The sequence below is a fragment of the Trichomycterus rosablanca genome, chromosome 5, assembly GCF_030014385.1.
Source record: "Trichomycterus rosablanca isolate fTriRos1 chromosome 5, fTriRos1.hap1, whole genome shotgun sequence".
In the NCBI taxonomy this organism is placed as follows: domain Eukaryota; kingdom Metazoa; phylum Chordata; class Actinopteri; order Siluriformes; family Trichomycteridae; genus Trichomycterus; species Trichomycterus rosablanca.
The window spans coordinates 23,588,145-23,615,020 of record NC_085992.1 but is presented as its reverse complement, the minus strand read 5'-3'; the positions used below and the strand labels follow the sequence as shown (position 1 = coordinate 23,615,020).

The window sequence follows — 26,876 nt, the reverse complement described above, 5'->3', positions numbered from 1 at the left end:
TAAAGCAAAAAATAGCAAAATAAAACAGTTAACATTTAAGGTATCTGGCAGATGTGACACTACCTTACAAAACAGTGGGCATTGAAAAACTTTTAAGTTGTATTTTATTATAATCCTCATCATCATCATCACCATCACTGGCATGATCGTTATTATTTGCTACTCCTATGCACAATGTTTAAGTCACCAATACCTAAACCATAAAGACTTGAGTCTGTTTGAAGCCCACCTTTGGTATATTTGAGCAATGTGAACACAGTTTAACCATTGCAGGTTTAGTTCTCTGCTCTGTCTAGAAAAGAGGGTCTGGGTTTTAATGTATAACACTGTGTGTGAAAGTGCGATTATGTAAACATGTCATGTTACTTTCAATTGCAAGTATTAGAAAGGCAGGGAAACAGGACCCTGTAATCAGTGAATGAATGACAGACATAATGTATACCTTCTATACCATAGATTGACTTAAGAACCTTTAGTGCAAAATGAGAATTACATTAAATAACTAAACACTGATTTGTTTTTGTACGCACAGTGGAGAAAACAAGAATTCAACCACAGTTTTGAGCCTATTATGATATTTTAGTGCAGAGACAATGAATTTTGACTTAACACTCATAAATATACACACTTAAATAAAAAAAGCTTGGGACAGTATAACCACATGGGTAGGAAATTATTTTGGCAAACCTTTGTCAAGAACTACACTGTACAACACAGAGTTACATTCAGAAATGGCACCCATCACACCGTCACACCGTAAAAACATGCACTGTGGTCAGACAAATCAGTATTTCAGATTTTTTTGGAAGAAGTTGATGCCATGTGCTCTGAATCAAGGACAAAAAGGACCATCCAGTGTCTAAAGGTCAGGGTCTGTCATGGTATGGGGGTGTCCCAGTGCTCTTGGCAAAAGTAATTTATACGTTTGTGATGGCAGCATTAATGCAGAAAAGTTGAGATTTTAGAGCAACATATGCTGCCTTTAAGACAACAGGTTTAATTCAGATACGTTCATTCATTTTTCACTAGACAATGCAAAACCACATGCTGCACACATTAAAAGGCATGGCTGTGAGAGAAGTGGCCTGGACAGCCTGCATTCCTGACATGTCCCCAGTAGAGAATATGTGGAGAATTTTAAAATAAACAATGTGACAACCACATACTGTTGCACGCTTTAAAACATGTTTGTAGGAGGAATGGAACAAAACACCTCAAACGCATGGTGTTTCACTTGGTCTCCTCAGTGCCAAAACGTCTTTTAAGTTGTGTTGTCAGAAGGAATAAGTGTTGTCAGAAGGAATGTTACCAAGTGGTAAACGCTTTATCGTCCCAACTTTTTTGAATGTTTTATGGACCTGAAATGGATGTATATTAAATAAATAAAAAAATAAAAACAAAACTTTAATTTAATATCTTGAATTCATACTATCTGCAGTGGAAAAAAGTTACATTAAATGTGAGAAACGCTGCATATTTTTAGTTGCATTTTTCATACTGTCACAACTTTTTGGGGTTGTATATAAAATTGCATTTCTAGGGTTTATATTGAATAAAACGAGGTTTGCTGATTGTGGCGCATTGTTACATAGCAGCTCTAACTTTCAACAACTTGGGAATCTCAATAGGTCTGTCTCAAAAACTAGTCAGCTCTCTATTTCTGTTAAATTTGCATGTTCTATATACAGTATATATCTCCACACCGATTAGCCATAAAATTAAAACCACCTCCTTATTTCTACACTCACTGTCCATTTCATCAGCTCCACTTACCATATATAAGCACTTTGAAGTTCTACAATTACTAACTGTAGTCCATCTGTTTCTCTACAAACTGTTTTAGCCTGTTTTCACCCTGTTATTCAATGGTCAGGACCCCTACAAGACCACCACAGAGCAGGTATTATTTAGGTGGTGGATGATTCTCAGCACTGCAGTGACAATGACATGGTGGTGGTGTGTTAGTGTGTGTTGTGTTGGTATGAGTGGATCAGACACAGCAGCGCTGCTGGAGTTTTTAAATAGTGTCCACTCACTGTCCACTCTATTAGACACTCCTACCAAGTTGGTCCACCTTGTAGATGTTAAGTCAGAGACGATCGCTCATCTATTGCTGCTGTTTGAGTTGGTTCATTTTCTAAACCTTCATCAGTGGTCACAGGACGCTGCCCACGGGGCACTGTTGGCTGGATATATTTTTGGTTGGTGGACTATTCTCAGTCCAACAATGACAGTGAGGTGTTTAAAAACTCCAGCAGTGCTGCTGTGTCTTATCCACTCATACCAGCACAACACACACTAACACACCACCAACACATAATTGTCACTGCAGTGCTGAGAATGATCCACCACCCAAATAATACCTACTCTGTAGTGGTCCTGGGAGAGTCCTGACCATTGAAGAACAGCATGAAAGGGGGCTAACAAAGCATGCAGAGAAACAGATGGACAGTCAGTAATACACTCAAGGAGTGTGACCTCCCCTTACACTTAAGCAATGTCAGGCACCATGGGCTCTTAAATCTAAATAGAATGGAACCCTAATGTCATTTGCTAACACCTGTATTTGTCCTACCTACTCTTATGACAAAATGACTGCACCAGGTTCGTGCAAGACATGCTTGAGCATTACATACACATGCATAAGTTTAATTCATTGGCAGCTTGCTCATCAAGATCAACTTTCAATCATATTATTCCATTCAAAATGAAAAAGATCATACAATCTGACATAAAATCATTATTTTGCATCAGCAAGACCTCTCTCAAAGGGAAATCAGCAAACAAACTGAATACCAGAGATGTGGCATCCAAGATGTTTTAAAGAAATCTAAATTATCAGGAGAGATTAAGGATGAAAAATAACTGAAAGGGCAAAAAAACCTTTAAAACCACATCAACAAGGGCCTGGCTCAGCATCTGGCAAGATATAACTTATAACCCTTCTGCAGTCAGAAGAAGCTTGGTCAGGAATGGTCTCTTTGAAAGGTTAGCAGCCAAGAAACCCCTTTTATAGAAGAGGAACAAGGTAAAAATGCTAAAATATGCTAAAACTCACAGGGATTGGAATGAAGATCAGTGGAAAAAAAGTATTATGTAATGACAAATCCAAATGTCAACATTATGGGCTCAATCATATCAATATGTTAAAAAAAAAGTTTGAGAAAGGTGAAGGTCTATCTTTTTGGGGCTACATTTCAGCCAGTGGTGCTGGTGATATAGTGAAAATTGATGGGAGCATGAAGGCTGAAAATACACACAGATTAAAATGAATTATGCCATTTCTTCCCTCTGGAAAGCGCCCAACCGAGAATGGTTTTATTTTTTTCAGCATGATAACGATCCCAAGCACATTGCTTAAGCAGTGAAATCATATTTGGAGAGAAAAACAGCTAATAAAACACTGACATTCATGGACTTGCCTTCACAGAGTGCAGACCTGAATATTATGGAGGCAGTATGGGACCTGGACAGAGAAATAAATAAAAGATTTAATTAAAATAAAATTTGAAGAAGGACTCTGAGAAATGTTGAAGGAAGCCTGGTACAATATACCAGAAAATTACTGGACAGCCCCAAGATGTGTTAAGTGCCAAGAGAGGTCAAACTAAATACTGACTATTGACTGTAGAGCTCATTTTGTTCTAAAAATTGTGTTTTTTTTTCATTATGTGTATATATTTTCTGCAATGCAAGCGGTGCTGAGAAATACATGTACTTTAACATACAACCCCAAATCAGAAAAAGTTGGGACAGTATGGAAAATGCAAATAAAATACAAATGCAGTGTTCCTTACATTTACTTTGACTTTTATTTGATTGCAGACACTTTGAACCAAAGATATTTCATTTCATTTGTTAATATACCTCCATTCCTGCATTTCAGGCCTGCAACACATTCCAAAAAAAAAGCTGGGACAGGGGCAATTTAAGGCTAGTAATGAGGTGAAAAAACTAAAATATGATGTGATTTCAAACAGGTGATGTCAACAGGTGATTGTAATCACAGTTTGGTACAAAAGCAGCATCCAGGAAAGCCTGAGTCTTTGATGAGCAAAGATGATCAGAGGATCTCCAGTTTGTCAACAAATGTGTGAGAAAATTATTGAAAGGTTTAAAAACAATGTACCTCAAAGAAAGATTTGAAGAGATTTGCATATTTCTCCCTCTACAGTGCATATCATCATTGAAATTTTTCCAGATTCCTTGATTCGTTTAAAGACCAAAGACGAAAAGGACCATCCAGACTGTTATCAGCAACGTCCAAAAGCCAGGGTCTGTCATGGTATGGGGCTGTGTCAGTGCCCTTGGCAAAGGTCATTTACACTTCTGTGATGGCAGCATTAATGCAGAAAAGTACATTGAGATCTTAGAGCTTACTGTCCCAACTTTTTTTGGAATGTGTTGCAAGCCTGAAATGCAGGAATGGATGTTTATTAATAAATGAAATGAAGTTGAGCAGACAAAACATGAAATATCTCAGGTTCATCCTGTCTGCAATCAAATAAAAGTCAAAGTAAATGTAAGAAACTCTGTGTTTTTTATTAATTGCATTTTTCATGCTGTCCCAACTTTGTCTGATTTGTGGTTGTAATATAAGTAGAAATGATGTACTAAGATATGTTATAGGAGAATTTAATCTCATCTGTTGTTAAATAAAACCTGGAGAGGAGACTGCTATATGACAAAAGACAGAAGACAATGACCTGGTGCTCGGGTGATACAACAATTTAATACAGTAGGCCATAAGTTGAAAGCCACGTGCCTGTACAGACTCATGATTGGCTGTGTTATTGGGGGGTTGGTGAGTGGGCAGCACTGGTTGAAGCAGGGTTCCTCATTGCTGCTGCAATTATGCTGCTGCAATTACAACCTCTACTGGCTGATTAAGGTGCTTGCATACTGCGAGACCCCCAACTGTTACGTCAGAAGCTATAGGTGTGTCCAATCTGACATGATTGGAAGTAAAGTAAAAGTAAAAGTGCTTGTGAAATTATTGCTGATTAAAGTGTATGGTGGATTTAGAGGAGCCATTGTAACTTTTGGGAAGTAAAGACCAAGAAAACAGGTCAACATTAAACCAAAATGCTGCAAAAAGCTAACTATTATTTTGCACCCCTAGTTTTAATTGCTGTCTTTTGTCTGTATATTAGACTTTCAGTACTGCAGACCCAGACACCCTACTTCTGTGATGGCAAAATTGACAGATTTAAGTATTTATGCATGACACTGCATCCTAACTTGCTTGAACCTTAGTTCTACTCTTATGAGGTGGACCATGAAAAACTTTTTGTGTGCAGCTTAAAAACAGCACCTTCTACATCAATCTATCATCCACAGTAAAAAAAACAATAGTAATAGTATAGACTATTGTACTAGACAATAGTATTAGTACAAGTGTGTAGAAGTGATTTGATGCACTTTTTATTTTTGAGTACGGAAACACATGAATTATAAAGCAGGCTTCAATTTAGGGATAGGATCAAGCAGAGATGTTCACAAATCACAAAATATGAGTCCGAGTCAAGTCATGAGTCTTTAGGCTAGAGTCCGAGTCAAGCCACGAGTCAATATAATATACACAAAACATATACTGTATTTGAAATGTAGTGTAGAAATAAACAAATAATATTTCAGTTCAAATAAAAAAAAAACCCCAACAGATTAGCAACTGCATTTTGCCGTTTTACTTAGTGCCATTACTTTCCTAGTCATTGTTTAAATGAATGTAATATCTACAGTATAACAAGAAGGCACCAGTTAAAAGCTTAAACTGAAACATTTTGTTTTCACTGCAAAACAAAAACGCACGATAAATCACAGCACAGCGGCCAAAATCAAAAACACAGCAAAAAAAAAAATCACTGCTTACCTTAACTTATGTTCTTCCAGATGCTATTAAATTTATAACCGTGTGTTGTCCCATTAGGAATATAATCCGTTATTTTGTAAATGTGTGCTTATAATTAAAAACCTCCAAACTTTTCTCGGTTGTGAAGTAAAACACAAACTCGTTAGAAAGCCAATCAAGCGTTTCACTGACATCATCTGTGTGACGCAAACAAAAAATTTAAATCAGATCACAATCTGATTGATTCAGAAAATGGTATGTGAACCATTAGCGCCAATACTGTAGGAGTGTTCCATTCACCCCAGTTGTTTCTGTGAAGTGCACTATGTAGGGTATTCCACCATTTTAAGTGAGATTCCAATCCAAAGGTAACAAAAATGTGTAGGGAGCGATGCTATCACCACGCCGTAAGCTGGCTGTAACATTTACCCATTGCGTGCATTGCGGGTTAAGACGGCCAGAGCATTATTAGAGAGCAGAATATTTATTATATATATATATATATAAATAATTGTCACACGTAACTAATGTTAACACATGCTGACGGAGTGACTCTTGTTGTTCACAATTTTTTTGCTAGTCATGAGTCGAGTCCGAGTTGTTTGAAACAAGTCCGAGTCGAGTCTGAAGTCGCTGTGTGTGCGACTTATGTGCGACTCGGACTCGAGCCGCAGACTGGAGTGCCCATCTCTGGGATCAAGTTCTTTTGTAATACTGAAGTGGACATAACTAGGCACACACTATGCAGTTTGGGCCTACAGGACACTCACTAGCTTGTCTCGAAACTATTAAACATGGGGACATTCCTGATTTGGATTGATCAAAGCCACCAGGGCATTTTGGTTTCCAGCATATAATTAAACACACCAGGGTAATCAAAGCGCAATGAGGTACTGGCATAATTACAAGGCAATTTAAAGAAATACTAGGGAATGTACGGCGAAAAATAAACATTGGGTCCAACACTATAGAGATCAAGATCAAACACACTTCAAAGACAAAAGGTAAGCCTTTCTCCCTAATTTACATTTCATTCATTAGAAAGTCTTTGAACAAACTCAAACATGCACCTAATTACCCAAAGGTTAAGGGGTTGGAACTGAGTGGCCCAACAACAGAGCTCTGACTGTCCTCGGAATTTGAAGTCACAACAGTCCAGTCACTAGGGTACAGCTTTAACCTCTGAGCTACCACCTCTTTAATAAAAATGCCAGCTAAAATGTGCTCATGTTAAACTATGACCTGTTTTTCCTCTAGACATGAACTAGACAGCCCACAACCCTGAAAAAGGGGAGGCGACCAATTAGTTTCCAGTTTGCTCTGGCATAATGCCAACCAGAACCACATCAATTTATAACATCAACTTGATGTAGACAGCACTAAAAGCCTCAGTGTAGCACAAATGGGTCACTGACTTATCACACTATCATTGTTTCATTTAGTTTAATCAAATGGTTAGAGAAACAGAAAGAGATGTAGACTGAATAAAATTATTATATTAAAGGAGATTACTTCTGGGAGGTAGATCCAGTATTAAAATTCCAGGAATTACAGGATTCAGAAATAAAAAGTAATAACTTCACCAGAAAGAAAAAGTTAATAACAATGCTCAGCTAATTTTTTGTTCGCACTTATTTTAAATAATCTAGTCAGCCAAGTAATACATACACCGACCAGGCATCACATTATGACCGCTGACAGGTGAAGTGAATAAACGATTATCTCCTTATCACGGCACCCGTTAGTGGGTGGGATATATTAGGCAGCAAGTGAACGTTTTATCTTTAGGTAAGTTAATGTGTTAGAAGCAGGACAAATAGATGGATTTGAGCGAGTTTGACAAGGGCCAAATTGTGCTGGCTAGACGACTGGATCAGAGCATCTCCAAAAATGCAGCTCTTGTGGGGTGTTCCCGCTCTGCAGTGGTCAGTATCTATCAAAAGTGGTCCAAGGTCTGTGTGGTCCGATCCAACAGACGACCTACTATAGCTCAAATTGCTGAAGAAGTTAATGCTGGTTCTGATAGAAAGGTGTCAGAATACACAGTGCATCACAGTTTGTTGCGTATGGGACTGCACAGCCGCAGACCAGTCAGGGTGCCCAAGCTGACCCCTGTCCACCGCCGACAGCAGCAACAATGGGCATGGGAATTGGATCTGAACCACAGAGCAATGGAAGAAGGTGGCCTGGTCTGATGAATCACGTTTTATTTTACATCACATGGATGGCCGGGTGCGTGTGTGACGCTTATCTGAGGAACACATGCACCAGGATGCACTATGGGAGGAAGGCAAGCTGGCGGAGGCAGTGTGATGCTCTGGGTAATGTTCTGCTGGGAAACCCTGGGTCCTGCCATCCATGTGGATGTTACTTTGGCACGTACCACCTACCTAAGCATTATTGCTGGGCGACACGGTGGCTAAGTGGGTAGCACTGTTGCCTCACAGCAAGAAGGTCCTGGGTTCAATCCCCAGGTGGGGCGGTCTGGGTCCTGTCTGTGTGGAGTTTGCATGTTCTCCCCATGTCCGCATGGGTTTCCTCCAGGTGCTCCGGTTTCCTCCCACAGTCCAAAGACATGTAAGTGAGGTGAATTGGAGACACTAAATTGTCCAAGACTGTGTCTGATATAACCTTGTGAACTGATGAATCTTGTGTAATGAGTAACTACCGTTCCTGTCATGAATGTAACCAAAGTGTAAAACATGACGTTAAAATCCTAATAAAACAAACAAACTAACTAAGCATTGTTGCAGACCATGTACACCCTTTCGTGGAAATGCTATTCCCAGGTGGCTGTGGCCTCTTTCAGCAGGATAATGCGCCCTGCCACAAAGCAAAAATGCTTCAGGAATGGTTTGAGGAGCACAACAAGTTTGAGGTGTTGACTTGGCCTCCAAATTCTTCAGATCTTAATCCAATCGACTGGACATGCTGGACAAACAAGTCCGATCCATGAAGGCCCCACCTTGCGACTTACAGAAGTTAAAGGATCTGCTGCTAACATACCACGGCACACCTTCAGGGGTATAGTGGAGTCCATGCCTCGACGGGTCATGGCTGTTTTGGCAGCAAAAGGGGGACCAACACTATATTAGGACGGTGGTCATAATGTTATGCCTGATCGGTGTATATTTGATGTTTTAAATGCTAATGTTTTAATCACAGCTTTTAGGCATCATGGGATGGGTCTTTTACATTGCTGTTGGGTGAATTTATGTCACTCCAGATGCAAAAATGCAAGCAGCTCAGATTTGTTCGATGGCTTGAGGCCAACCATCTGGAGAATTGGCTGACCAATTCACACACTAGGCCACTATCCACAACTTGATCGACCAGGTCGTGTGGAATGGATCACTGTCCTGCGAGAGAAAAAAACTATCCCCAGAGTTGGGGAACATTGTCAAAGCAGAAGGTAGCAAGTTTTCTTTTAGGATAACCTTCTATCAGCCATGCTCCATCAAATTTCACATTAGACTAGGTGTGGGGTCATGCTGAAAATTAGACTCTGAGAAGATGACCTTCCTCCAGTCATTTCATAAACCTCAGCTGGGTTCAGAAGCTCAGCTTCTCACTTCTACCTTTGCCTAACTTCAGCCCTGTCCGTAGAAGACCATTTTAAACCATACTCGCCAGGCACTTTAACCTAGCTGCTATTTGCCATATTTTAACTTTATAGGTTACTAGTACTATGGTTGTTGTGACATGTAAATGAGTGGGCGATCATCCTAGTCAGTGCAGAGTTGTCGCCTACTGCCATTCTGTAGCTTTGTTGTCCTCATTCCCTGCTGCCTGACCTTTTTGTTATGAACCACCATCATTGGAATTTTAAATTTTGCATCCCTCAATCCTTTTTCTCAAAAACGTCAGTTACTTTTAAGGTACTACTAACACTGTTTGCATCACCCAGTTAGTCCTATTGCAATATGGTAGTGATGACCAGCAGTGGTTTTTTAAACTTTATCTTGTTAAATAAGATTGGGTTCAGGTGTCATTACATCAGTAACTCATTAAGTGAAATAAGGCATGTATGTATTAGTTGAATGATACTGCAAATGAACAAAGAACAAGAATGATGTATTTTACAGTAGCGAGATATTTTGTTAATACCGCTGTGTCACAGTTTTCAAACCCCTATTTAATACTGCTGATCTTAAAACCTACTGATAGTTTGCAGTGGGTTGCAACATTATGAAACTATTGGAAACCAATTGTTTCATGGTTCTTCCATTTCAAGATTACTGAGGCCACTATGGTCCTGAAAACACTCTAAGCCTTAGATATCTTTATCTAATCTTTATCTTAACTTCACTCATGTCTTGACCTATGAATGTGATGGTTGAGTCCTCAAACAATGGCTGTGGGGTGAGTGGGTTATATGGGAGTGTGGTGTTGGTGATGGAGTGGGGGAGTACCGCTGCAGGTGTCGAGGGAGAGTGACATGCTGAATATGCTATTCAGCTGAATATGAATTTATTGATCTGCTTCATGCCAGCCCACACCTGCTTGGCATTTTTTGCTGAAGGCTTCCCTTCTGTAGGCCTCTTTGTTTTCCCTCAGTCTTACTTTCAGATTCTTCTCACACTCCTCATTTGTTCTGTCCTTTTGCCTAAATTACTGTTCTTTTTTGTCGATTTTGATTGCAGAGATTTACAGACAGTTCTCTGGGCTGCATTTTGGGCCCTTATAGACCCAAAATGTTTAATTATTTGAAATTGCAACAAGTGGTTCTAGACACATCTCAAAGATAATCTAATTAAACAGAATGTACCTGACCCTAATTTGGAGTGCTAAAGTGTTTAAATAGTTTTATGAACACAAAATTTCACTTTCTTATTATTGGGGATTAAGTGCTATTTGCATTCAAGGCGACAGAGTGGCTTGGTGGGTAGTGTGAGCGGATGTTATTTGGGTGGTGGACCACTTTCAGTACTGCACTGGTACAAACATGGTATTGTGTGCTGTACTGGTATAAGGAGTAGTGGTGCACTGCATATGGAATGTCGCTCTATGTGTATTTTTCCATTAAGGATTAATGCTTAACAAATCAAAACCATTTCACTGTGTTTAATCTTGAGGCCAATCACATTTAATAGTCAAGCTATTAAACCATTACAACAGGAAACTTGCAAGGTAATTACCAGGAAGTTAGCTAATCTGCTAACTGTTTGACTTTTAGGTATGTGCCAGCATTACATTTTATTACATTTATTACATTTATTACATTTAAATAACATACAGCATTTAGAAAACTCTCTTATCCAACATGACCTAGAGAAGTGCTAGATTTCTTTACTTTAGTACAAAAACACAATGGGCTAAGAACACATCTGCCAAACCCTGTTAGAATAAAAGTACAGGTAGAACATTTTTTGATGTTCTACCTTTGAAGAAGGATAAATAACTATGTAAATGCTTTATAAACAGGTGGGTGTTTAATTATCTTTTGAAGACAGTGCAGGACTCAGTTATGGAGCCCCTTAGGGGTCACTAACGGGAAAAAAAATATGTGAAAAGTAAAATCCGTACCCTCAGTTTAGTAATCCGTACATACGGATTTGTAAACTGTACCCTTCCGTTTAGCAAAACTGTACCCACAGATATGTAAATCGTACTCTCAGATTTAAAATCATGCTATCTGCACTTAAGGTTTTACTGTCCGTCAAAACCCTGTTTTACGGTAATACAGTTGCGAAACATTGAAAAGGGTAAAGCATCTCTTTACAGCTTAATATACATATAACCTACCGAGTCCTGATGCACAAAAATTTACCAGAAAGAAAAGTGTGTTACAACCTATATGTAGATCTAAAAAATTGGAAATTCAGACCTTCTCTGTTATTAATAAAATCTATGCATTTTTACTAAACTACTAAACCGTGGGTACTGTTAACAAATCCGTACGTACGAATTACTAAACCGAGGGTACGGATTTTGCTCTTCACATATTTTTTTCGTTAGTGACCCCTAAGGGGGAGCCTCAGTTGTTTGAACAGTCAGGGGAAGTTTATTTCACCACCTGGGTTCTAGTAAAGAAAATACCCTTGATGCCTGTCCTCCTCCTGTTCTGATGGCTGGATGCAGACGAGCTAGACTTGTGGCTCAAACGCAGTGTGGTACAGAATAAGGTTTGAGAAGTTCCCCAAGGTAGGTCGGACTGATCTATTTTTGACCTTGTAGGCAAGCATCGTTGTTTTGAGCTGATTGCAGACTGCTACAGGAAGCAAGTGAACTGAGTGCAGCAGTGGGGTGATGTGGCAGCATTTGGGTTAATTGAAAATTGGTGGGCAGCTGCATTTTGAATCGGTGGACATGGAAAGACCAGCCAGGAGGGAGCTGCAGTAATCCAGCCTCGGCATGGTAAGTGAAACTTAATGGACAAAAGTATGTGGACATTTTAACTAATCAACTGAAAAGAGGTTAAGAAAATCAATTTTATAAAATAAGTGTTTTTTGGTGATTTTTCTTCCTGTGGTTTTTTTTAAAATTATTTTGGACTTGTAGTGTTTATCTAATAGATCTTATTCAGGTACCTGCTACTACAGTTGTGTCGGCAAGACAATGCACATACACTTGATGATTGGACTTGACAGGAAGCTTTTAAAAAAGAAAGAAAAATAGCTTTATGACACCAAGTAATTTTCTTTACGGAGACCAACTGTCCATGTCTTAATGGATCCCAGAGCAAAACAAACCTGCAGTTACCTACGTTACATTCATCATGAGGAGAGATGAGTGAGGGATGAATGTGGCCTAAAAAAGAATCCTGCTGCAGGATTAAGCAAAGAGCAGAGTGATTTACAGCTATAAATAATTCCAGCCCAACGACGGACTTAGCTGTGTTGTGTGTCAGATGGTGAAGCCGTTCCTAGCCCTTCCCACTCTCACCGAGCTTGGCTGACTAATTTTGGAGGAGTTTAGTCTGGTAAATTAACCAGCATTGCTGTCAGCAATAATTACTCTGATGAAAATATGTGATGTCGTGCTGGGTTTAAAAGCAGTCAAACCTGATGTAGCATTAACATAATGACCCCCCACAACCCAATCAATCAAACGATTTGTTTTGCTTTATACAGGAATACAAACATTCAAGGTTTGCTGCAAACTATTTGAAACTGGCCTTACTGGGTTGGTTGGCAAAATTACACATCAATCAGCTAAGCTTAGAATACTAATCATTTTTAAGGGGTGATAAGCAGATGTAAAGTAATTGACAGTGTGTGTGTGTGTGTGTATGTGTGTGTATATTTACACACACACACACACACACACATATATATATATATATATATATATAGATATATATACTGTATATACACATACTCTATATACATATATGCAAACATGTACATACAGTGGTACCTTGTAACGCAACGTCCCCTAAACTCAAACTTTTTGAAACACCCTTCAAGTAATTTGTACCCCTAAACTCAACATGTGTGCGACCAGCTTGAGCGGTGCAATAAAAGGTCATCAAAGTGCGAATATGAGACGAATCTACATTTGTGTAGGATAACTGTCAAATACACTCTGAAAGCTGCACATGTACCTGTGTTTGTATGGATTTTCCTCAATTTTTCACTTTTGTGTTACAGTTTTCCAAGAGAGTCTAAAAAGCTTACTGCTAAAAAAAATAAAAAATCTAACGTGATTTAACGTATTAAAAGAAACTCTCTTAATTATTACTGCTCATAAGTTATCTCCATGATTAAGAAGCATAAGGAAACAATAAAAAAGTTAAGGTAAAGTGCAGGGTTTATTGTTTTTTTTTATAGATTTTTATTGTAATTAGTGTTTTTTATATTATAAAAATTATTATTTATAATATTTTCAGTGTTTAAGTGTCAAAAACAACCCCATTATTTTAAATAAGCCTAAAATATATACAGTTCCACACGACCATGGAACACATTAACAGGTTTCCCATACATCTTTACGGGAAAAAATACCTTAAAACTCAACGCCCTTTAAAAATCAACACCACTCCAAGAACCAAGTGACGCTGAGTTTCAAGGTATCACTGTATTTTATATATTATTAAATTTAAAATCATATATTTATTCGACTACTATTATACTAAAATCTCCAGGGCCTACAATCAAAATCCTGAAATGTACAGAATTTTGGGTAGTGTTTATCACATTTTTAATACCTAATCGTATACACTAGGGCTGCAACGATTAGTCGACGTAATCGATAACGTCGACTATAAAAATTTGTCGACGTGGAATTGCATTGTCGACGCGTCGTTATTATTGCAATGCACTAAAGGAACTGCAGGGGGCGCAGCATCGCTTCCATGGCGCAGCGGGGAGTTTATGAAGACAGAGAGGCAAAGATAAAGAGACTGAAACTTTCTAAAGTATTTCAGCCAAAATAACCCAAAGAAATGAGCTGGACGCAGACACTACAAAGCAGAGTTAAGGTTTCACACCAGCACTACGGTGAAATGCCTTGCAGCAAAGTTTTTACACCGCTTTGTGCTTTAACCAACGTAGTTAATGTTTGTTAATGCTACTACTACTTGTCGGAAAACTATCTAAGAGTTCGCTAGTTTTCAGGTTTGTTAGCTAGCTAACGCATTAAGTGCAATAGTTAATCAGTCATTTATATGAGTAACGTTATATAACTTAACATCATAGCCTAACGTTACCCTGTCTCGTCTTCCATATTTTTGCTCTCGTTAATGAGAGCACTGATTCTAAATAATAAGCCTCCTCTACTTAATGATAGCTAGTTAGCTCAGCAGATAATTCAGTTAAGATATTTAACCTGTTATGGTTTAGTTGGCATAGCCAGTACACTATTTGTAATAAACTATGATACATAGCCTTCAGTTTGTGATAATTAATACAGCTTTCTCGTTTGCTCTTTCTATTAATAGCACTAAGCAATGGAGTGTGGATGAGAAGAGAAGTTCATGCACCCCTCAAATGGCTGAGGTCTTCACAGACAGCATTCACATGTTTCTCAACGACATGTTATAAATGTTTTTTGACTTCCAGAGTGATAACTTCTGAAACATAACAGCTTCTAATGCTGTTCAAAGCTTTCATATTAAATTGAATTTTTTTATTGTGATTGTGTATTAATGTTTCAAATATATTTAATTAAACTATCAAGCTTAAGTTTCATATTCATGTTTCATGGGTCATTATTTTAATTTGATATTGGAACTTAAATAACATAACAGGTTTTTGTTATGTTAAGGCAGAGATGGAGGGTATGACATAAATAATCGTTGACTAGTCGACTAATCGAAAAAATAATCGTCAGATTAGTCGACTACTAAAATAATCGTTAGTTGCAGCCCTAGTATACACTATGTAACAAAAAGTATGTGAACAGCCCTCAAAATTCTTATGCTTTAGCCAAACCTATTGCAACAAGTGGACAACATAATAATATAAATTACACGCTGCCTACTTTGTGGCCACAGTATAGTAAAAACCTTTTGCAGTTTTAGCACAAGGCCCACAAAGATATCAGTGCCTGACCATAAAAATGCCATATTGAATATGCACAAATTCCCACAAACATACAGCCATCCCAAAAGAAAAAAATAGAATGAATGTGAGGGTTGGTTTCGAAACAGTATGTCTAACAAGCTCACTGTCAGGTGTTTGATTCTACACTCAGTGTCCATTTAATCAGCTCCACTTACCATATAGAAGCACTTTGTAGTTCTACAATTACTGACTGTAGTCCATCTGTTTCTCTGAATGCTGTGTTAGCCTCCTTTCACGCTGTTCTTCAATGGTCAGGACCCCCACAAGACCACTACAGAGTAGATATAATTTGGGTGGTGGATCATTCTAAGCACTGCAGTGACACTGACATGGTGGTGGTGTGTTAGTGTGTGTTGTGCTGGTATGAGTGGATAAGACACAGCAATGCTGATGGAGTTTTTAAACAGCTCACGGTCACTGCTGGACTGAGAATAGTCCACCAACCAAAAACATCCAGCCAACAGCGCCTCATAGACAGCGTCCTGTGACCACTGATGAAGGTCTAGAAGATAACCAACTCAAACAGCAGCAATAGATGAGCGATCGTCTCTGACTTTACATCTACAAGGTGGACCAACTAGGTAGGAGTGTCTAATAGAGTGGACAGTGAGTGGACATGGTATTTAAAAACTCCAACAGCGCTGCTGTGTCTAATCCACTCATACCAGCACAACACACACTAACACACCACCACCATGTCAGAGTCACTGCAGTGCTGAGAATGATCCACCACCTGTGGGGGTCCTAACCATTGAAGAACAGCATAAAAAGGGGCTAACAAAGCATGTAAAGAAACAGATAGACTTCAGTCAGTAATTGTAGAACTACAAGTGCATCTATATGGTAAGTGGAGCTGATAAAATGGACAGTGAGTGTAGAAACAAGGAGGTGGTTTTAATGTTATGGCTGATCGGTGTATAGTAGCTATAAGCCAAATATATTATTGTTATTAACAGGGACCTACAGCAACACTGTCCAAGTTAAAACTGTGTTTATTGATTAATTTATTTGAGTTTTTAAGCCATGTTTAACACATATGTGTCGTATAATGGCAAAATAGATATTATGTTTCTTAAAGTCATGCTAAAAAATGAAAATAAAATGACAAAACCCAAAATAAAATCCTTATAAAGATTGTATGAATCAATGTAATGTAAATACGTTCATTCTCCTGGGAGGTTGGTTGCCATCAGGACCTTGTTTCTGAACCTAATGGGTGTGGTTATGAGATATCTGTATGACTGATATGGGCGGACAGAAGGGTAAAAAATAAAAAAAGCCACTTACAAAACAATCGCAAATAAATAAGAGGGAAAAGAAGAGAAGAGAAGAAGTGGATAGAATAAAGATGACAGGCTGCTCTGGTCGTCTGCGACAACTCACTTCTAAGAAATAGAAGCACACCAACTGGCTAATTCTGCAAGTAATGTGGGTTTACAGACAGGGTTCGCTCTGAAAACAGGATACCACACCCCCTCTGGGGCAATCCTCTCTCCAAGGGCGGTTCTGAGGCCCAAAAATGCCACAACACTGGATGAGCTCCCAGAAAGATATAAACGAACTGGCATTGAGGCCAGCAAAAAAACTGTACCAGACCAAGCAGCCCAGGAATTGCGGCTTCAGAGTAAAGCAGGTTTGCCAACAGAGGAGCTGGCAAGAGTGAAAGGCAGTAACCTTAAAGCTGAAAAGAATAACAAGACACAGTAAGAACTAAGAGACACATTAATCATTTGCTTCTTTATGCTCCCTCTGCCGGCCAAAATGGAAATGCAGAAGGACACGACTCTTAACTTGGAGCAGCAGCCATGCTTCAGCTGACATGATTGTAGCCATGCTTCAGCTAACATGATTGTAGCCTACCTAGGCACCCTCCTGAACTATCATATGAACTAAATATAACAGCACATAAGCTCAATGCCTTTCAAAACAGTTATGCCATTGGATGCCACCTTTCAAACAATTCATTAATTTTCTGATCTGCTATGGCTGTCCCAGCTGAAACAAATGATCTGGACGGATAAAAGATGGTAATGCTAGATACGAACCCTAATTTTCAGAGAGTTGTGACAGTATGCAAATAAAAATATTCCACTTTAGCAGGCAGCTGAGTGCCATCTAGTGGGCACAATTGACAGTGCCTGCAGCAGAGTCAAACTGGCCACAGTGTCTGCTGGGTGGGGAAATGACCGGAAATGAGTGGGTGAGGTCTTCAAACGCTTTGCAAGGACCCTGGTTAGCGGATACAGGCTGTGCAGAAGCACGGGTTTAAAGAAGGGGTCCGCTAGGGGGCACGTGAGCAGCAATATACCCCCCTTGAATGCTATCAGGGATCCACAGCAGCAGAAAATGCATAAATAAATAGAAAACAATTCCACTTTTGACCTTTATTCAAATTAGAATGGTACAACGACAAAATATCCTAAAGATTTCAGTAATTTCACCTCTACTGTGCATAATATTATTGCAAGATTCTGAGAATTCCACTGCTGAATAGCCACGGCCTTAGATCTCCCAGAATGCAATGCATTTCAAAACAGGCATACTTCTCTGATGGATATCACCACATAAATCCTGGAATAATTTGACCGACACTTGTGAATGCAGCAACAAACACTACTTATTGACAAAACAAGTCTAAGATAAGCCTGAACTATACACAGCAGAAGTCAGAACAATGTCTCTGTAAATGAGCTCATCTAAACTGGACTGATGTGCAGTGAAAATGTGTATAGTGATGTCAACCTACCCATTAGTACTACTTTTAACTTCTACCATATTGGTCAATAGTGGTGCAACAATAGACAAATTCATCTATTTAATGCATATTATACTGTAGCTACACCATGATATGATACAACACATAATAAACACCTATTATTAGGCCTTTTTTCGTGTAATATGCGATATGCTGTGAAATTCAAGGTTTGTATTTAGTGATTTCACGCTTTTCATTCATGTAGCCTTCAAGTGTCCTACGTTTACAAAAGCAATAAGCCACGAGAGACTGTGCGTTACTGCGATTTTATCACGGGGAATGACGTTTTTGGCGCGAAGCGGAGTGCCTAAAACTTCTTTCCCCGTGATAAAATCATAGCAGTGGCTTATTGCTTTTATAAAACGGCGGTCAACATAAAATACAATAAATACAACAATGTTTAATTCATAAATGTATTTATTGTGTATAAACTTACAATAAAGCATTCTTCTGCGACGCAAGGTAGTTCGATTAACAGTGTTGCTAGGCAACATGAGGGCGAACATAACATTAACTTTTTCTTTTCAGTGGCGTATTAATATGGGATGATGTGAGGTGGTCCTAGGTTTGCGTTTATCAGGGATTTTACAACGGCTTCGAACGCGGCTCAGCCAGTCAGATTTTAGGACCGGAACTATCCGTTTTATAATGGTTAATTTGCACTTTGAGGCGGTCCTAGTTTAACCGAGCCTCTTTAGAGTTTGCCGAGTTTATAAATTAAGAAATAAATGTACATAGACAAACTATCGAGAGCATAATACTTTACTGGCTTGTTCTTTTGAGACGCAGGACAGACTACAGAGAGATGATCACATGTGTAGAGAAGCACACTTTCTCATTGATTATGGAATTCCTAAAGGGAATGCACTCAATACTAGGGCTGCAGCTATCAATTATTTTTGTAATCAAGTATTCTACCGATTATTCCAGTGATTAATCAAGTAATCGGATAAGAAATGCTTTTGATGATGGCATTTTTAAGTATGCAAATATAGCATACCTGCATACTGAAAGATTTCGGAGTAGCCCTTGTCTTCTTCACATCACCTGCCCAAAGTGTGAATGCATTGTGCAAAACTAAAAGTCATCCGTGCGAAACAACATGAGATGTACATAGTTGGATTATATGGATTAAACGACACTTTGATGCGAAAAATTTGAATTGATGATTTTTAGTAATCAAATTACTCAAGTTTCTCGAGAAATCGTTTCAGCCCTACTCAGTACGTAAACACATACATCAAACCCTGTCAGCACACTACACCACAGAAAAGTCTGTTATACAAGCAATCCTACGGCAATTCAGTCAGCAATCAGGTAGTCAAAATGTCTAAGATGTTGAAGTCTAAAGCAGCTAAAAACACAACTTAGGTAATTGAGTTTGGAAAACTTTCAACCAATTCTGTAGACGCGGGGGGTGTCAAAACACGGACAAGTTTTTTTATATTTGAAACGGAGCCCCACACCATCGCTGGATGTTCTAGGTTCACATACAACTATTAAGGTAGGTTGTCCTGTATATTGTAGCTTCCATTACTTTTTATCATTTAATTTATGAGTGTTATTTAATGACTGTCGTGAAATGTGGCACTTTTCTTTAAAAATCTGTGAAACCTGTGATTTTTTAAAAACAAGGATGGTGAAATTAAGCACATTTTCCTGTGAATTTAGTAGGGATCCTACCCATTATATACTAGTGCATGCAGAACAGGTCCAATAAAGTCCATGCTACTACATGTTTAAATGACCTGGTGTTTAGCAACTCCCAACATGGCATGAGTGTATGATGATTTCGGAGGTCATGTTTAAAAGAATACATATGGTAATGTATTAATGCTAAGTGTTTATTATGTGAAGCATTTAAAATGATCATGCAGTGCTTGGTACACAGTGCAGTCAGATTGTAGCAGACCCCCATTTGATGGCAGACAAGATAAAGCTGAAGAATTCAAGCAGCGGGCGGAAATAACACAGGAAACGAACAAAGCAATGGAATGAAAAAGGCAGAGGAGGAGATGACAAACAAATTTCCAGAAAGGATGCCAGACAAATGTTATAGTTCATACAAACACATCAGATGTTGATGGACAAAGCTGATTGGCACCTTCTTTGAATCTATGTGTTTCAGCCAAAGCAGTTGCAATAAATCCATAATATAATAAGGAAACTGATTTAAACTGATTGTACTTTGCCGCAATTGTTTAGGGAAGGCCCTTTCCTGCTTCTCAGTTTCTGTATGACTGTGCCCCTGTGCACAAAGCAAGGTCTATAGAAACATAAAGAAAAGCTTGGTTTAAAGAAACTCTAGCGGCCAACATCAATTTCCCACAGAGAAGCTTTCTCAGAAAAGTGGTTGTTGTAATAAATATACAAAAAGAGAGACCTGAGTGAAATACAGTACAATGTTTTTAAAACATATTTTTTAGTGGCTTCAGATAAAGAGTAAATAAAAAAGTGTACTTACTTTCCAATGTTTTCAGGAAGTGCATGTAACGAAATGTCGTTGATGGAAAGGCATGCTAGATTCCGTAATTCAGCAAAACTCTCTGGCAACCTAAAACAAAGAGGTATGTTTATTCCTTTGCTGAAAACCTGGTAGCATAAACACTTATACCCACACTATATAATGCAGAAACAATACTCCAAACTATTTATGCAATACAGGTTATAAAATGTATTTATTTGTTTATTAGGAGTTTAACATCATGTTTTACACTTTGGTTACATTCATGACAGGATCAGTAGTTACTGGTTACACAAGATTCATGTTGAGTGAGTTGAATGATTTGCAATGCAACGTTGGTATTATGTTTTGTAGAGAACGTTAGGGTCAGAAATACTGTAAAACGTGTGTGTGTGCTGATGTATTCTGAAAGAAACTATATTATGCCCCTGTACCACATTTTACAACGTCTTCCCTGCCAGGCGCCCGAGTGATATCCAGATATTTAGCATGCTACATATCTATCGTCAAGCCCTACCACTTCCAGGTTGCTGCTGTTGGGCCCTTGAGGAAGGCCCTTAAACCTCAATTGCTTAGATTGTATACTGTCACAGTTATGTAAGTCGCTTTGGATAAAGGCGTCTGCTAAATGCTGAAAATGACAAAATGACAGAATGACAGCCGAGTTTCGATCGCCGAGCAAACGCCGAGTTGCTTCCAAGCTACCAAATAAGATTCCTTTATTGATCCCCATGGGGGAGTGTTACAGCAGCTCCAGTACAGTGTAAGTAGTAAATAGAGTAAATAAAAGAGTAGAATAAAATAAAAATAATAATTATGAAAAAATATTAACAATGAAATGCAATTACTATTATACAGCTGTAATAGTAATTGCATTTCATTGTTAATATTTTTTAATATTTTTTAAATCTAGTGGCAACCAGTCCACGAGCAAAAATCAGGGCAAAAATCATGTAGTGTGAACTAGGCATTAGTCAACAGTGGCTTCCGCCTTGGCATTTTTGGCCATGATGATGAATCAGGACACCATGAAGGTGCCACTAAACTTCTGCCAAAATACTTAGGAAATTCAGAACTTCTGAAAAAAGACAAATCATTCCACATAAAATTCTAAATTAGCCTGGACAAAAAGATAAACACCTTCTTAAAACTGCAAGAAATAATTGGATTGCAATTGTGATGCTATATTGAGTTGTACCGAAAGATGTGGCCAGAAAAGGTGCTGGAAAAAATAAAAATTACACTTTCAACCAGTATAAATGGCAAAAAGTTACTCCATCTCTGAGTCTGTATGTACCACACTGAGCATGGAAAAAAACGAAGGCCAAAGAATTGTCAGAGGGTGACAGAATTAAAATTCTAAAAAGCATGGACAAACTCAAGGCTACAAGGATCATGTTCTTGCATCCACTGTGTGCAACATCATTAAAAAAGTTTACATCCCATATCACTGGAACTGACCTCCCTGAAAGTGGACGGTACAGCAAATTGATGAATAAATGCAAAAACCTCAATCGACCTCCAAACAAATTCAAACTGACTTGCAGACAGGATACAACAGTGTCAGTTGCACCATTTATCACAATCTGAATAAAATAAAATGCTTAAAAAGAGACCCAGGAGAACCTCATTACTGACACAGAGACATAAAAAAGCCAGACTAAAGTTTGTCACGTCTTACCAGAGGACACCATAATCAATCTGGTTTAATGGTCAGATGAGACCAAAACAGAGCTTTTTTGATGAAGCTCATGATAGTACCATTTACAGAAAATTAAATAAGGGCTTCGAAGAACAGAACATAGTCTATTTTTATGTATGTCTTACATAAAATGTAAATATAACGTCTTATTGCTTTAATATGAAGGGATTCTTTATCATGAGAAAGTTATAAGGGTTAAATAATACAAAAAGATGCACATCGAAAATGATAACATAATATCAGTAATCTCTTTTGCTGATATAAACACTGCAACACTAGGAACTACACACAATGGTCATGTCCATGAAAATAGGAATGCCCTAAAAACATGGTTTGTGAAGCTGCTGCTTACAGTTTAAAGCAAATACAACCACAAATCAGAAAAAGTTGGGACAGCATGGAAAATACAAGTAAAATAAAAATGCAGTGTTTCTTACATTTACTTAGAATTTTATTTGATTGCAGACAGTTTGAACCCAAGATATTTCACGTCTGCTCAACCATTTCATTTGTTAATATACCTCCATTCTTGCATTTCAGGCCTGCAACACATTCCAAAAAAAGTTGGGACGGGGGCAATTTAAGGCTAGTAATGAGGTGTAAAAACTAAATAATGATGTGATTCCAAACAGTTGTCCCAACCTTTTCTGATTTGGGGTTGTATATTAAGGTAGAACCCTTGCTTGTTGTAAGCATTTTACTACAAGTTAAATTTATCGATATGAACTAAGCAACTACACATGAATGTGATTTGTTTGTTTGTTGTTGTTTTGAAATAAAAATCTTTCCTCTGCAAAAAGCTGGCTCACATATCATTCAGCGGGGTCCATACAATGCATCCAGACAAGCTTTCACCATTCTAGTCATCTGACCTAAACCCTATGGAAAATCTGTGCAGCGTGGAGGAATCCAGGACCTTCTTGCTGTGAGGCGACACTGCTACCCACGGAGCCACTGTGCTTCCCCAGGGCTAAAGTAAAAGCTGTCTACATAGGTGCCATTAATTGTGAAAAGGTTTTGAGCGGGTGTTTCTGAAGCTGACTGTGTATGAGGAAATTAGAATATGACGGGTCTAAACCTGGAAGCGTAGAGCATTATACTGTAATCAAGCTGCATTCTGACACAGCAACAGAGCAGATAATCAGAAAATGAGACAAAATATATTCAGTGCCAAAGCAGTGTGAATAACCAATCAAGCCATTACTGCAGTATGAGTGTATCTATGGCTAAGCCCACATGCTCATTAGGGTTCTATTTATATTAAAAGTAATACAACATAACACAATCAGTGCAACAACGCTTACGCTGATCACTCAAAACTGAAAAATGCAGCAACCTCAAATTACAGCACACAGTCTTTGGGATCACAGTGTGAAAACTAATTAAAAAGAATACATACATTCACAGATTAAATATTAAACAAAACCAACATTTTAAACCCAATTTGCAGGATGCTGAATCAGGGTAAAAACAGCACTGGGGTTGAAAGGTCACAAATGAGAACCACAAAACTTCTGCTGCCCAAACACAAAAAAGTGGATGGAACAGGGATAGCGCAGAAATGAAGCTGGTTGTCACAATATGGCAAGCTGCTCAGAGCATTAGAGACAGTCAAGTTCTTTCCAGAACAAGCTGGGGACACCAAATGCACAACCGCACCAACAAATGTAGCCTACATCCAGCCCTGGTCCAAACATGAGGCCTGCTCCGGAAAGGGCCGCCATCTCTGGGAAAGCTTGCTCGTCCGGGATGTGATGTCAGCTGGGTTCCAAGGAAAAAAGTAGTGGCACCTAAATAGCAAAAAGTGGGCTAATTGAGCCGGCCATCACTAGACTGTATTCGCTTTTTATTAAAAAAAGCAGGTTGCCAATGGCTAAGCCGGTAAAATCTGTGAAGAAGAAACTGTGTTAGATAGAAACGCTTCCATCTGGAGCAAATTAACACTCAACGAGACGAAAGTGACCATCAGTTAAAAAGAACTGACACGTCAATCACCTGCCTCCCATCCCACTCTGTCGGCAATGAAAGGCAGAAGAACTTGAATTCGTAACTATGACAAGTCACTTCGACAGGTGAACCTAGAGCTGGGCGGTATGACGGTTCATTCGGTATACCGACTTTGATTCTACGTATGGTGTGGATTTTTCATATACCACTGTACCGTAGCACAGCTGTAGGCTTCAACAGGCAGTAAATGATAAAATATTGTTCGCTGCTAAAAGAGCTATGGAGTGTTGTGTAGATTAGATACAGCTCACTTGTTAACCAGGTAGTATTAGCATAACAGTGTTAACAGATGAGAGAGGTTTTTTCAATATGGTGAAAAAGAAAAAACAAAAACAGCAAAGGAATGAGCTCTGTCGGCATTTTAGAAGGTTTTATTTTTGTTCCGATATAGATTAAAACACTATACACTATACACTATACGGGTTGTCAGGGCACGGTTGTTGCAAAAAAGCAAGCGGTGGATCGACGTCACTACCAGAGCGAAAATACTTTTTTTGTATCTGTTGGTCCTGGATTTTGTAAAGTTGCTTTGAGACAATGTCTATTGTAAAAAGTGCTATATAAATAAAGTTGACTTGACTTGAGTTTAATTGCTATACTGACGTTGTACCAACAACACCGAAGCAAGCTGGAAGCGTAGAAATATAAAGTCGTCCACTTTTCGGACCTGTGATCAAGTTGTATAATCAGTGGAGTCATACCTCAGTATAACAGAGTATAACTGTGCACTTAATCAGTGATGACTGAAAGACTGCAAACATTGTTTTATTTGTCGAACATTCTGGTCTGCACTGGCACGGTTTTTACCTCCAGATGCAACCCTACTTATTTAATCAGGGCTTTGCACCAAAAGCAGACGGACAAGTGCAACTCTCGATGGCTGGGACATTTGGCTATCATTCGGCTAGCAGGAATGGGCTAGCATATTTTACCGCTGACCCAAACATTGTATAATAGGGCTTTAAATATCTGATGAACTATTTGTACACAGTTCAGATCTCCGGCTTATTTACACATGACAATGTGAAAAATCCAAACATTTTTAAGATCCTCTTTAATATGCATTGTGTGTGAATGCCAGATCCAGACTACAGTACTGCAATACTGTATCACACTACATACTTGCATGTTGAGGAAGCATATTTATTTATTTAGATGTTTTATGCAGTAAAATACGCTAGCACACCAGAGCTGGGATTTCTAATACATCGTATTGAATCTCAGCTCTGCCATCCGGCTGGGCTGGGCGGCCACATGGAACAATGATTGGCTATTGTTCAGGGATGGGATGACCCGGACCATAACTGGTGAAATTACGACCTCTGCTGGCTCACTGATGGCGCCTGCACAGGGCTGAGGAATAATGCTGATCAGGGTGTGGCTCTCCGTGCACAAGGCTAATCCGTATATGAACTTGCCTCGTGCAGGTGGAAAGGTGCAGTCGGTACTGCACACGTGTCGGAGGGGGCGTGTGTCAGTTTGCGAAGCTCCTCAGTCAGCAGTGGAGGGTTGTATCGGTAGAGGTGAAGCGTAACACAATCAGGGTAATTGGATACAACCAGATTAGGGGGGAAATTGGGGAAAAACCACCCTTACAAGATACAAGTGTGTTAAATGTGTGTGTCTAATGCTTCGTCTGGTGTAGACCACCTAATCAATACGTTTCGCTGGTTGTATTCTTACTTTGGTGGCATATTTCATGAAGTTTAGTTTCGCATTGTGTGTTCCATTCTATCTGCCACATATTTTTAATGTAGAAAGATGCAAGTGGTTTGACATCTGATGGGGGAAGTTTAAAGTCTGTTTTTTCATCTCCTGCTGTGTTCCGTGCTAATTGGTCTGCCTTTTGATTACCAGCAATGCTGCAGTGTCCCGGACTCAAGCAGAATCTTATGTCACAGTTAAGAAGCATATTGACAACATGCTTATTTATTTAATCATTAGGATTTTAATGTCATGTTTTACACACTTTGGTCACATTCATGACAGGACAGGTAATTAAGTAATCATCAGTTCATAAGTTTAAAGTTAAACACAGTCATGAACAATTTTGTATCTCCAATTCACTTCACTTGCATGTCTTTGGGTCTGTGAGAGGAAACCGGAGCTCCTGGAGGAAACCCACACAGAAAGAACCAGGACGACAACATGCTTATCAGACAACTCGCACAGGGTCAGTAGGCCAAGTCAGTTGTATTAACACACAGTTAGCTAGAACAGTTTACAGATTATGAGCAGCTGACTGTTGTTTTAACTTACAAGGAGTTTTTTTCTTACAGGAAAAAGTCTTTAAGCTGCTTTGTTTGGGGGAGGCCTCATAACTAGCAATAAATGATTTCAAATATGACTATAAAGTTCAAATGTAAAGTTGAAATAGAATAAGGAATAGCGTTGTTTTTCTGTCCCATCTGCTCTGAGAAATTAAATAGGCAATTTTCTTGAGTCTGGAAACTCCCAGCGGCGCTTTATCTCCCAAATGCGAACGTGCTGGACACAGAACAACCAGTAATTTACCATTTAATTCTAATGAGCAAGACTACAGATTCTGAGGAGTGTGTTGCTCCCATCTTGAAAAGTTGAAGATAAATGAA

General features: G+C 38.8%; 1 protein-coding gene across 2 annotated transcripts in view; it reads right to left on the bottom strand.

The window, feature by feature from the left end:
* Positions 1-26,876, bottom strand: part of lrrc1 (leucine rich repeat containing 1) — a 117,641-nt gene that overhangs the window by 43,670 nt on the left and 47,095 nt on the right. For both annotated transcript variants that reach the window (XR_010012379.1, XM_062994993.1), the window contains exon 4: positions 20,577-20,666. Coding sequence is in view for 1 of the 2 variants with exons in the window: in XM_062994993.1 (XP_062851063.1) it covers positions 20,577-20,666 (90 nt within the window). In the remaining variant the exon portion in view is untranslated. The remainder of the gene's footprint in view (positions 1-20,576; positions 20,667-26,876) is intronic.